The sequence below is a fragment of the Vipera ursinii genome (assembly GCF_947247035.1).
Source record: "Vipera ursinii genome assembly, chromosome: 2".
NCBI classification, from domain to species: domain Eukaryota; kingdom Metazoa; phylum Chordata; class Lepidosauria; order Squamata; family Viperidae; genus Vipera; species Vipera ursinii.
This window is the reverse complement of record NC_139513.1, coordinates 56,742,010-56,755,004: the sequence shown is the minus strand read 5'-3', so window position 1 is coordinate 56,755,004 and position 12,995 is coordinate 56,742,010. Positions and strand designations below refer to the sequence as shown.

The window sequence follows — 12,995 nt, the reverse complement described above, 5'->3', positions numbered from 1 at the left end:
TCTAGGTGACTTACAACAATAAAAATGAAGAAATGGAAAGAGTGTTAACAGAACAGAAGATAATAGAACAATAAAGTAAACAATGAAAAAGAACACAATAAGAATATATCCACACGGTAACCCCCCCTAAAAAGATGAAAACCAGGGGCGGGGGAATCTATCTCTGCCTGTCCAGTGTGTTTGAGCAGAATGGAGTGCTCCAGTCCCTTGAGTTCAATGAAATTGTATACTTATGTATTAGTAATCTCTGTGTATTAATCCTCTTGAAATATGAAACTGTAATCCTGTGTATGTTTTACTGAAGTAATAGGGCTAAATTTGAGTAGAATTGTACTGCTATTGTGTTTTGACCTATGGGATACATTTAGTTGTTAAAAATTATTCATGTTTCTCTGCCCAAACCGTATGAATCTCTCAAAAAATCATATAGTTAGGTTCTCCCACTGCACATTTACTATCGCAAATGACGTGGCATTTAAAAGACAACCTCTGACTTTGAGGAAAGGCTTTTCAGAGAAGTGTAGGAGAAAACAGAGGAAGAAACAGCTCAGCCATTGTATATAATCCCATAATTTTAGGGATTTTTTTTTACTACAAAACAATTCATGTGGTCCTTGAAATGCAGGCCAACTGAAGACCTATAAAAAATAAACCAAGTCTTGTTCAGTTTACATTAAAACAGTAGAAATACAGTAACACTGCACATTTTCTTAAATTCATTTCAGAAATTCTGACTTTAAAAGAGGTTTTTCAGATCTCCAGCAATGGTAAAGTATGCTTTAGAAATTAATTTCATGGTTTATTTATTTGTTGTTGCATGATTATAATAGTATAAACAATAAAGAGTAACATTTTATGAAGGGACTTCTGTTTCCAAAGACTAATTTTGCTATTTAAAGAAAAGCTATTTTTCAATCTAAAAATTAAAAGGGAAACTAATCCTAGATAACTGTATACAAGGTAATTAGGGGGAAATTATGATGAGTAAACTCTTGTTCTAATGGGGCATTATAAAAAGAGGATATATTGATATAATCAGTGCATCAGGATAATGGATTTTGTTCATCTTGAAACGATAAAAATATTTCTGAAATTATTGGAAACAGATTTTATTTTTTTGTTGAAAAAAGCAAAATTAACCCAATTGCTTGAATTACTGCTTCGCTGAAGTCTAGTTGCTTTTTGCCTTAAACATTTGCAATGATTGTAGCTACTTTTTAAATATTGTGGAACTTGTTTTTTCAGATCATGATGCAGCGATTACCAGATACAGTCGACTGTCAAAAAAAAGAGAAAATGAGAAGGTTTGTTAAACTTTAATCCAGTATTTAGAATTCATGATATGGTAATGTAAAAAGTCTGTTGCTTTTCAGTTATCTTAAGAATTATGTGATAAGTCTAGTGAATGCAACTAATCTTTCATGAAATATATATAGCTATATATTCCTGTCCAGTGTTATGAGTGTCTTTATTCAATGGGATATCCTTCTATACATCTTCCCCATTAACTGGCAAAATGGAGATCTCAGCAGTAGCAGTGTTGCATCTCTCTGTCTCTCTGTCTCTCTCTCTCTTTCTCTCTCTCTCACACACACACACACACACACACACACACACACCTCTCTCCCCTCCGTGGAGAATGAGTAGGAGAGAAAATGTATTTTGAAAGAAAAATATATGAATTTATATTTTTTTCATATCATTGCAAGGAAATTGTTCCTTTTAATGGTAAATTGGGCTTGCTCTGAATTGGAATTTTTTTTAAGGTCAAATATGAAGTTACAGAAGATGTATATACTTCTCGGAAGAAACAACATCAGACTATGATGCATTACTTCTGTGCATTAAATACACTGCAGTATAAGAAGAAAATTGCTATGTTGGAACCCTTACTAGGCTATATGCAGGCTCAGGTAAATTCCAAAATGCGTGGTGGAGGGGAGATGTTGGAATGTTACATTAAAATATTTTAGCATCCAAACCTAAACGTGAACCTTGTGTGGGATGGGCTATATTAGTTTGACAAACAAATAAATAAACTTGACCTGACCCAGATAAATCGGGACTAAATTGTTAACCTCTCTGAAGAAAAGTAAACATATAAGTGTAATTTGTTAACAGAAAAACCTTAGTAATTATAAGTATGTTGTGATTGAAGTGATTTATGATCTGCATCTACAAAGGTGGATTATATTTTTAGCTTCCAAAGAAAGATCTAAGATTAAATGTACTTTTATAAGTTCCAAGTAAATTGATAAATATCTGAATTTTTGTTTTGAAAGATAAACTTCTTTAAAATGGGCTCAGAAAACCTTTCTGAACAGCTGGAAGAATTTTTAACAAATATTGGGACAAGCGTGCAGGAGTAAGTTCTTTTTTTTTCTTTTAAAAGTAATGCTGTTTACTTTAAAATATTACTTGTAGCTAATATGAATAAAATGAAAAAAAAAAAACAACCTGTGGCTTTAGCGTTCGCAGGGAAACGGATCGTGAAGTGGAGACAATGCAACAGACTATAGAAGATTTGGAAATAGCCAGTGATCCGCTTTATTTACCAGATCCTGATACTACAAAATTTTTGGTCCAAAGAAACCTTACTCGCAAGGCTGGTTATCTAAATGCAAGAAAGTAAGAACCAATTTCAGATACACATAAGCCTCAATAGCCTGGGTTATAAATTATGGGGAGGGGTGTCTTGCAATCTATGTTGTACGTAAAAATAATTAGTAGTTGTTCATAGTTTTTAAGATTTAAAATAATGTCTAGTACCAACCAGCATTCGGTACTGATTTATCATGATCTTGTTTACGATGTTTCATGCCACAGTATATTGTAATTTAATTTGTCTCATGGTAGTTTGGCCAGAAACCTCAGAAGTGACATATCCACCTGGGAGAACAGCTGCTCGTTCATTTGTTATTTTTGTTGCAGCAGCTCCCCTTTAAAAGAGGCAGGTTATGGTGCAGCTTTAAAAGTGGATTGCCTCTCTCTGGATTACGATAACTTCTTTGTTTGTTCTTGCCTCCCCAAAGCTCAGAGGAGCACTAGTGACCTCCCCCATTTCATCCTCACAACAACTCCACGAATGAGTTTAAGGTCAGCAGGAGATACTGTATAAAGTAGCACTACAAAATAAAATTTGTTTACAAGTAATACTTTTTTGGGGGGATCCTGGCGCAAAATATTTTGGCATTACAATATTTCATTGTTCTTTAAATTATTGCTGGTGGAAATAGCAGACATAATATAATTTTTACCCGTACTTTTAATAGTCTTCTATAAATATATTTTCACCATCTGGGAAATATATTTATTATATTTTTGACCATCTGAGAAGAAGTGAATGAAAGTAACATTTTTGCTGTATGAACATAGACACTGTTACCTGTGGTTTGACTACAGGTGTGCTGTGGAGTAAGAATGTAAGGTGGCGACACCTTGAAGCTATCTTTAAAGCCCTAAACAAGGAGTATTTGTTTGTGTGTGTGTGTGAGTTTGGGCACATATACAAACACACACGTGTATATAGAGAGAGAGCAATAGTATTTTGCTGATAAATAGTATGTTGAGAAATTTAGTTAAGCACTATTTATATGCTCTTGGTATTTCTTGCTGTACCAAAATAATCTATGTATAACTGCATTCAATTATATGAAACTATCCCCAGTCCAAAGCTTATAATACCTATTTTTTTTTCCATTGGAGACTTGATGCTGCTAGGCTGGACTAAGCCAGTTTTCTTCCTTTTTTACTTCAGTAAAACAGGGCTGGTGTCTTCCAGTTGGGACAGACAGTTTTACTTCACACAGGGTGGAAACCTAATGAGCCAAGGAAGAGGTGAAGTAGCTGGAGGACTTGTAATGGATATAGACAATTGTTCGGTAATGGCTGTGGATTGTGAAGACAGAAGATACTGCTTTCAAATAACATCTTTTGATGGCAAAAAGTTTGTATTCTTACCACTTCTTACCTATGTGTTTAACAATGGAGAAACAATTAGAATGTATTTCCTGCTACCTTTAATTTTTTCCTTGAAAGGTGGGAAAGAAAGAGGAATAAATCCTTGTCTTTCCCAGGTGGAAAATTTGGCAGGTGTAAGACAAGTTTCTGTTATAAGTCAAGTTATTTAATCAGAACTCGATGCTGCTCTCTAGGTGGCAATCAAAATAGATTTTTCTTATTTTTTATCATTTTATTTCTTTGTCAAACTTGTATGCTGCCCATCTCGCCGAAGGTGATTCTGTATTTAGATTTTCAGGTATAATGCTGTCTACTGTCTACTTGTTTTCTTTCTAAAATGTTGGGGGTATGTTCATTCCTTGTTTTAGAGGGAAAAGTTATCTGCCTGCTTTTTCTTTCCGACTGCCTGTTTTCTCCTCAGCTAAAATGTAATAGGGATACTTTCCTGTTGTTCTGTGCAATCTTACTGGTTTTTCTGAGAGAAATTAGCAAGAGACAAGCTCAGACAACATAAATTCTCTCTGAGATATGTCAGTGGATAATTGTCCCTAGAACATAGCTCAAACGAAATATGCCGAGTTCCAAAATCAAAATATAAATATTATAGCTGGGCAATGTCCATCAGGGTTTTTCTGTTTGGGATTTGGCAAGAAATAAATGCTATAGTGAATAAAGAAATGCATATATCAACAAATTGAAGCCAACGACTTGATGAACATTTCTTTCCCTTGCTTTGCTTAAGAAATATTATTCAGTTTGTTTTTTATTTTTATTTCCTGATCAACAGGTCTTCAATTTTGCAAGCTGAGAGCAAAAAAGATTATGAAGAAGTAAGTTTTTTAACATAGTGGTTATTGAAACTAGTGAATGTTTTGTGAAAGGACTAAAAAAGGACTAAAATTGCCCAAACCTGACAAATCTGTCTAAACAATGAAAGCCTTTCTTACAATAAATAGATCACTTTTTAAATGTGCCACAAGATTCCATTCTTTTATTCTGCAATAAAATAAGGCAATTGTCATAATGCAAAGCCATTAAGAAAATATGATCCTTATACAGCTAGTCCTCAACTTATGACCACAAGTGAGTCCAAAATTTCTGTTGCTAAATGAAATAGTTTTTAAATGAATTTTGCCCCATTTTACAACCTTTCTTGCCACATTTGTTAAGTGAATTGTTGCAGTTGTTAAGTTAGTAATGGTTGTTAAGTGAATTTGGCTTCCTCATTGACTTTGCTTGTCAGAAGATTGCAAAAGGTGATCACATGACCATTCCATAAATATGAACCAGTTGCCCAGCATCCAAATTTTGAGGAAGTGACCATGGGGATGCTGCAGTGGTCATAAGTATGAAAAATGGACATAAATCACTTTTTCAGTGACATTGTAATTGAATAGTCACTAAATGAACTGTTGTAAGTTGAGGGCTACCTGTAAATGGTTTCCAAATTAAATTTCTGGTGCTAGTTATCAGGGCAGTTTTAAAGAACATAATAATTATATGCTGATGACATGGAAAAGGTGAAGACTGCCAAAGCATTGTATGGTTTGTAGCCTAAAGGCTTCCATTCACAAGAAGGGTGGGGTTTTTTCCTCATATTTTTAAAAAAGAATTTAGATCACAAGCAATTCGTGATTTACCACACAGTGGTGAAACTTAGATTTAGGTAGATTTCAGTTCAGGCATCAGCTTTATCATAAAATTGGGAAATGTGCCAGCTTGCAAGCCAAAAGAAAGGCAGAGTGGAAAGTTCTCACCTCGTCCTTAGCTATAACAAGGCAGTTTAAAATAGGTTTGAAATTTGCTGCTCTCAGTGCTAAGTAATCAATGCAGGGAAAAGAATTTCAGATGTGCCACATTGCTGGTTTAGCATTAAATCTGCATCTTGTGTGGATTATTTCACATTTAGCAAGCCTGTGGTTTCTCGTTTCCATTATGGAAATCATTACAAAGAATCAAGAGGAAAAATTCAGCTAGACAGATGGAAACTTTAAAGATGATTTTTTAAAACAATGCATGAATTTTTCTTTTGCTTCTGTGGCAGTGTTGGAGAAACTATAAGGCCCAAAAGTTGTAGAACCACAATTTGCAGCAAGCCCAGCAAACATGACTAAATGGAGTTTAACATCATCTGGAGAGTCACAAATTTCCTCTGCCTGCTCTGTAGTTTGGAAACTAATTGTAAATATCTTGTGTGTGGATTATTGTTAACTTAGACTGTGTGTGCAAAGATCGTTAGCATGTCAACTGTTTTTATGATTTATTATTGGAGAGTTACAGGTTAAGGGCAAGGTGAGATTTACTTGAAAGATAAAAAGGACAAGTATAAAAAGTGGAAAGAGGGGCACATAACTAAGGCAGAATATCAGCAAATAGCCTGAGCCTGCAAAGATGAAGTGAGGAAAGCTAAGGCTCAAAATGAACAAAGGCTTGTGACCAAAGTCAACAAAAAAGCTTCTTTCAGCATGTAAAAAACAAGAAAAAAGTTAAGGAAATGATTGGTCCATTAGTGGGTGAAAGTGGCAAGAAGGTAACAAGCAATAGGAAGAAAGCAGAACTATTTAACTCATTTTTTGCATCTGTCTTTACACAAAGGGAAAAAACGGACCAAACTATCAAAAACAGTGCCATAAAAAACAATACAAACACAAGTTAAGATAGGCAAGAAAATGGTAAGTGAGCACCTGTCCAGCCTAGACGAGTTCAAATCACCAGGACCAGATGGATTACACCCCAAGGTTCTCAAGGAACTGGCAGATGTGATCTCAGAACCACTGAACTATATTTTTCAAAGATCCTGGAGCACTGGGGAACTACCAGAGGGCTGGAAGAGAGCTGATGTAGTTCCCATATTCAAAAAAGGAAAAAAAATAGATCCAGGAAACTACAGACCTATCAGCCTGACCTCAATACCTGGGAAGATTCTGTAAAAGATAAACAACAAATCAGCGAACACCTAGAGGCAAAGAAAGTCATTACTAAAAGCCAACATGGGTTTGTCAAAAACAGATCATGCCAGACAAATCTTATTGCATTCTTTGATCAAGTGACAAAATTAATGGACCAGAGGAATGCTGTGGATATAATTTACTTGGACTTCAGTAAGACATTTGATAAAGTAAATCACAACCTACTACTTGATAAGATAGAAAAATATGGGTTAGACAGTATCACCACCAGATTGATTCGTAGCTGGTTGGCCGGCCGTACTCAGCGTGTGGTCCCCAATGGAACTGCATCTACACAGAAGGAAGTGTATAGTGGGGTGCCCCAGGGCTCTGTTCTGGGCCCACTGCTCTTCAACATCTTCATCAATGATTTGGATGAGAGGATAGATGAGGAACTCATCAAATTTGCAGGCGACAGCAAGCTGGCAGGAATAGCCAACACTCCAGAAGACAGGCTTAAGTTACAGGAGGATCTGGACAGACTTGAACACTGGGTGCTATCTAACAAAATGAAATTCAATGGTGAAAAAAGTAAGGTTCTACACTTAGGGAAGAAAAACCAAATGCACAGTATAGTATAGGGGTAACTTGCTGAATAGTAGTAACTGTGAGGGGGATCTCGGAGTCCTTGTGGACAATCACTTAAATATGAGCCAGCAGTGTGCTGCAGCTGCCAAAAAAGCCAACACAGTGCTAGTCTGCATTAACAGAGGGATAGAATCAAGATCACGTGAAGTATTAATACCACTTTACAATGCCTTGGTAAGGCCACACTTGGAATACTACATTCCACTTTTGGTCACCACGATGTAAAAAAAGATGTTGAGACTCTAGAAAGAGTACAAAGATGATGAGGGGACTGGAGACTAAAACATATAAGGAACAGTTGCTGGAATTGGGTATGTTTAGTTTAATGAAGAGAAGGACGAGGGGGGACATGATAGAGTTCCAATATCTCAGGGGCTGCCACAAAGAAGAGGGAGTCTGTGATGACCCAGGGCCCCAATTGGAGGCAAAGCAGTCAGCTAGCAAAAGAAACTGTCCTTTAATCACTGCCCATGTTGCCCACAAGCTCCCACATGTGCTGCCAAGAGTTCAAGCAATGTTCTCCAGGCAAGACAGATAACAAAAACGTAAAGAGTCCTTTTAACTCTCAGCTTGCTTGCAGTCTGCAAGGAGAGACTCAGAAATGTAGTCTGTGATTGTGAAACAGGAAACCAACCGGTCCGGAATTCAAAGTGTCCAGGTTAGACAAGAGCACAATTCACTATCTCAAGATAGTGTTCCTGGCAAATGCCCCACCCCACAGTGTCTCCTTAAATCTTAATCCCCAGGTATGCCTTGTGGAGGGAGGGGCGGGACGCTCTCCTCCCAAGCAATTGAGACTGCCTCCATTGTTCTCTCCTCCTCTGCAATCCTTGCTCTAGGATCAGGTGGGGGGAGGGGGGGCTTGCTCCTCACCTACACTGCCTTCCCTGTTCCAAACCTGAAGGGCCCTGGCCTGCCTCAGCCTTCTCTTCCCTACAGTCCTCTGAAGCCTCCTGGGCCTCAGCAGACAACTCCAAGTCTTCCTTGGATTCAGGCTCGGATGGAGGCATGACAGAATCAAGCTATTCTCCAAAGCACCTGAAGGCAAGACAAGAAGCATTGGATGGAAACTAAGCAAAGAGAGAAGCAACCTAGAACTAAGGAGAAATTTCCTGACAGTTAGAACAATTAATCAGTGGAACAGCCTGCCTCCAGAAGCGGTGAATGCTCCAACACTGGAAGTTTTTAAGAAGAGACTGGACAGCCATTTGTCTGAAATGGTATAGGGTTTCCTGCCTGAGCAAGGGGTTGCACTAGATGACCTCCAAGTTCCCTTCCAACTTTATTATTATTATTATTATTATTATTATTATTATTATTATTATTATTATTCTAAAAAAAATCATAATCTGGCACCTGTATTTGCTAATTTCCAATGATAAAAGACATTCTTCTGATCAGACTAAAGCATTTACCATGTTTTTAATTTCTTAACCATAATCTAGAAATGGAAAGTATATAATGGGCAGAAAATTAACTATATTTTAAACTTTTTTTCCAGTGGATATGTACAATAAACAATATTTCAAAACAGATTTACCTTAGCGAAAACCCAGAGGTAATGTGATTGTACTCCTTTAATATAAAAAACAAAATACTGTTTGATGAGAAATTTAAATTTAAATTTAAATTTGAGGAAACATTTGATTCCAGAGTACGTTGGAATATTGAAATAAATATTGAGATTAAAATTCATTATTTATGCAGATTGAGAGAAAATTTGGTTTTAATTCTGCAGTTACATTTTTTTAATAAATATTTTATTTTCTAGTTTTACAGTCAAACACTTAATAGACAACGTGTTGTCTGAGTCCATTAGTAATTCAGTAGTATATATTAACTTCTTCAATCTAGATCCAATATTACACCATCAAATGTTTCCTCTCTTCTTCCAGTAGTACTGTTTTCCAACACTAGGCAAATACAATTCTTATTGTTATTAATAAATATACAATTGAATATCAACATCTTTGTTATATTTTTCTCATAATATGAATAATATCAGTATTAGATAACTTTTCTAGCCAAAACATATCTTAATTGCATTTGCACTTAGTATCCATATGTTCAATCAGTATCCTGTTTTTACTTTTTTTAAATTTTAATTTCCCCTCAGTGTTATATTTTGGTAACCAGAAGCTTCCCTTATTCAAACTTCTTAACATTTTCCTGTTTCCCTTCTCATACCAAAATCTAATATTCTAATTACAAATCTTATCTTTCTAGTTATGATAATACTTTTATTTCTAGCAATTATCTATTCTCTACCATATTCAAGCATCTAGTTAATAATATAATATCCCATCTAATGAATCAAAACCTCTATTTTCAGTCTTACTTTAGCTTTCTTCCTTTGCCAACTAACTTTCCAAGTCAATGCATTTGAATCATCAAGTAATTTTTTCTCTGTTTTTGTGTATATTATTTGGAATAAGAAATATCATTTGGTTAAAGTATTTTTGGAAGAACAAACCCATTGCTATTCATTAAACAACTTGCCTCGTCAAATTCCCCACAGTTCTCCTAACAGCTCTATCTTCCATTCAATCAGTTTTCCTCAAATGTGTTCTGCATTCTTGATTGGTAAGATGTCTTTTCCATTTCTGATATCGCTCCGTCTTGTTGTTCTTCAGTTGTCTGAATCTGTCAGTTAGTTGCTTCCTTCAGGTCCTCCATCTTTGGATCTGCTTCCTCCAGTTTTCCTTCTATTTTCTGAGTTGCTAGTTCCTTCTTTCTAGTCATGTTCTTGGTTTGTAAATTTAGATTAGAAAATTGTTCTTTTATCTCCTTTGTGTTATTTCTAGTCTCATCATGAGCTAAAGCAATAGTTTCTTATATTGACTTCAACATGGAGAGAATTTCTTTCCGATCTTCATATTTTCTTGGTGGTATATCAAACTGAAGACTTTGGGGACAGGTGTTAGAGATGGTTTTTTACCATTTAAAGTTGAGTATGGGACATCCATTTCATTTTTTGTAGGTGGTCTTTATAATAAAAATTGTTCATCATCAAAGATTTGTAATCCAAAATATTCCATTTAAAGCAATGAGGGAAATAGTTCTAGAACACAGCTCTGAAAGTCAGTTAATATTTATATTCGTAGTTCAGGCAGGCCGGTTTAAAAGTAGTTCATCATCTCTGCCACACTGATAAACAGCCCCAAAGTCCCCCCCTTTTCCCAGCTGCAGTCTTTAAAAGTGAAAGTTTCCAAGGTTAGCAAGAGTCTTATCTAAATCTGGGCTTCAAGCCTGGTTTCCTTTAGGCATAACAAATTGTAGAGCCATAATTTGCCACTAGATGTCATTAGTGCTGTTTCCTAGCTTTTTAAATTCAAACTTATATTACAAGCTTTTCAAATCTCTTTTTTAAAAAATAAATCTCAAAAGCAATTTTAGTTCCCAAATTTCAAAGCTATATATGTGTATTAATTCCAAATTAATCTTGTAATTTCTGTTTCCCTTAAGTAATTAGTTTGCCACTTTTCTTTTCCTAATGGAATGGGGTGGAAATTCCCCTTCCCTCTTTCATCGGGGAGGGTGCTTTGGGCAACTTTTTCTAGGAAGAAGTGTTAGAGCCATAAAGAGAGGATAGGGTCTCACTCAGTTTCATCCACATTGCTGAAAGGTTGCTTGTTAGTGTTTATTGTCTTCTGTTGTCAGCAGCTTCTGAATGGCTACATGAATGTAGCCAGTCTTTCCCCTGCCGGTTTGGAGGGCTTCCTCAGATCAAACGGAAGGGTTGCTGCCCTCCCGTCATCAAGGTTCCCCTCCTTGCTTGTCGCCTCTACTGGGCGACTTTCGACCCTTTCCAGGGTCCCCAATGGGGTGAAATCAAACACAAACAACGGAGCCCCGTCTTCCTGTGCCTGTTACGCCGCGGAAGCCCAATTTTGCAGTTACATTTTAATGGAGCAAAGAAACTCCACTACAAAAGTGTAGTGATTGAGAAAAATAAAGAAAAAATAAAGACTGGGTTGGTAGAAGATGGGATTTTATTTTATTATTTTATTTTAGCTTTTTGATCTTGTATTTATATCTCATGTAAAATATCCAATTGTATATATGTTCTTTCTTTTGTTTCTTGTACAAATATATATGACTTTATATCACTTTCCTTTTATTCCCAACTTTCTTGTCTTTGTCCCTTTTTCCACTATATATATATATATATATATATATATATATATATATATATATATATATATATATATATATATAATATTTTATTAGTTTTTCAATATTTACAATAATATCTTTAGAAAGCAACGTGGTGTCCGAGTTACAATAGTTCCATTTTCAGACAAATACATACTATTACAAATCTCCACATTATTATAGCCAATACTTCCTCTCTCTGTTTTCTTCGAGCTTTAATTTTGTATTAATATTAAAATTAAAACGTTTAAAATTTCGATTTCATATTACTAAATAACCTCTTTTTCCTTTATACAATTCTCTTCCATACTTAATACTGTAATCCAGTTCTCATTTATCTCATTTCCATATCTATATCAATTTTACTATATTTAAAATAGTAATCATTAAAATACAAATCGCAAGGAGAAAAAGAAAAAAGAAAGAAGGAGGAAAAAGAAAAGAGGACAATAAAATATTCTTGTTTCTCATTTATGTTGTTGTTGTTAGCTGCGAAGTCGTGTCCGACCCATCGCGACCCTATGGACAGCGTTCCTCCAGGCCTTCCTGTCCTGTACCATCTTCTGGAGTCCATTTAAGCTCACGCTTACTGCTTCAGTGACTCCATCCAGCCACCTCATTCTCTGTCGTCCCCTTCTTCTCTTGCCCTCAATCTTTCCCAGCATTAGGCTCTTCTCCAGTGAGTCCTTCCTTCTCATTAGGTGGCCAAAGTATTTGAGTTTTAGCTTCAGGATCTGGCCTTCTAAAGAGCAGTCAGGGTTGATCTCTAGGACTGACCTGTTTGATCGCCTTACAGTCCAAGGGACTCGCAGGAGTCTTCTCCAGCACCATAGCTCAAAGGCCTCCATTCTTTGGCACTCAGCCTTTCTTATGGTCCAACTTTCACTACCATACATTGCAACTGGCAAGACCATAGCCTTGACTATATGCACTTTTGTTGACAGGGTGATGTCTCTGCTTTTTAGTGTGCTGTCTAGATTTGCCATAGCTTTCCTCCCCAGGAGCAAGCGTCTTTTAATTTCTTGGCTACAGTCCCCATCTGCAGTGATCTTGGAGCCCAGGAAAATAAAGTTTCTTGGATGGAAATTACTATTTACATGGTTAAATTTTAGTTGGGAAAGCTTCCATTGGTATTAAAAGCCTTGTTCCAGTTTGAATGGAGAATGTTTTTGGGTATGATGGCTTGCTTAGAGGAGGGTCAATTTTTCTACCTGCAGTGCCCCTTCTGCATGGCAGATGAATATAGAAAAAATAAGTTACATTGCCCAAAGACCCCTAATAATTGATTCTGGGTCCACACTGTATGCATAGCAGTGTTCCTCAATAGAAATGATTAACCACTAG

The 12,995-nt window shown here is 36.0% G+C and overlaps 1 protein-coding gene across 2 annotated transcripts in view; it reads left to right on the top strand.

The window, feature by feature from the left end:
- APPL1 (adaptor protein, phosphotyrosine interacting with PH domain and leucine zipper 1) overlaps nt 1-12,995 on the top strand; it is a 46,495-nt gene that overhangs the window by 13,537 nt on the left and 19,963 nt on the right. For both annotated transcript variants that reach the window (XM_083352922.1, XM_083352923.1), the window contains 8 exons: nt 726-767; nt 1,246-1,304; nt 1,767-1,913; nt 2,283-2,365; nt 2,470-2,628; nt 3,758-3,946; nt 4,748-4,790; nt 8,998-9,054. In XM_083352922.1, the coding sequence (XP_083209048.1) occupies nt 726-767; nt 1,246-1,304; nt 1,767-1,913; nt 2,283-2,365; nt 2,470-2,628; nt 3,758-3,946; nt 4,748-4,790; nt 8,998-9,054 (779 nt within the window). The remainder of the gene's footprint in view (nt 1-725; nt 768-1,245; nt 1,305-1,766; nt 1,914-2,282; nt 2,366-2,469; nt 2,629-3,757; nt 3,947-4,747; nt 4,791-8,997; nt 9,055-12,995) is intronic.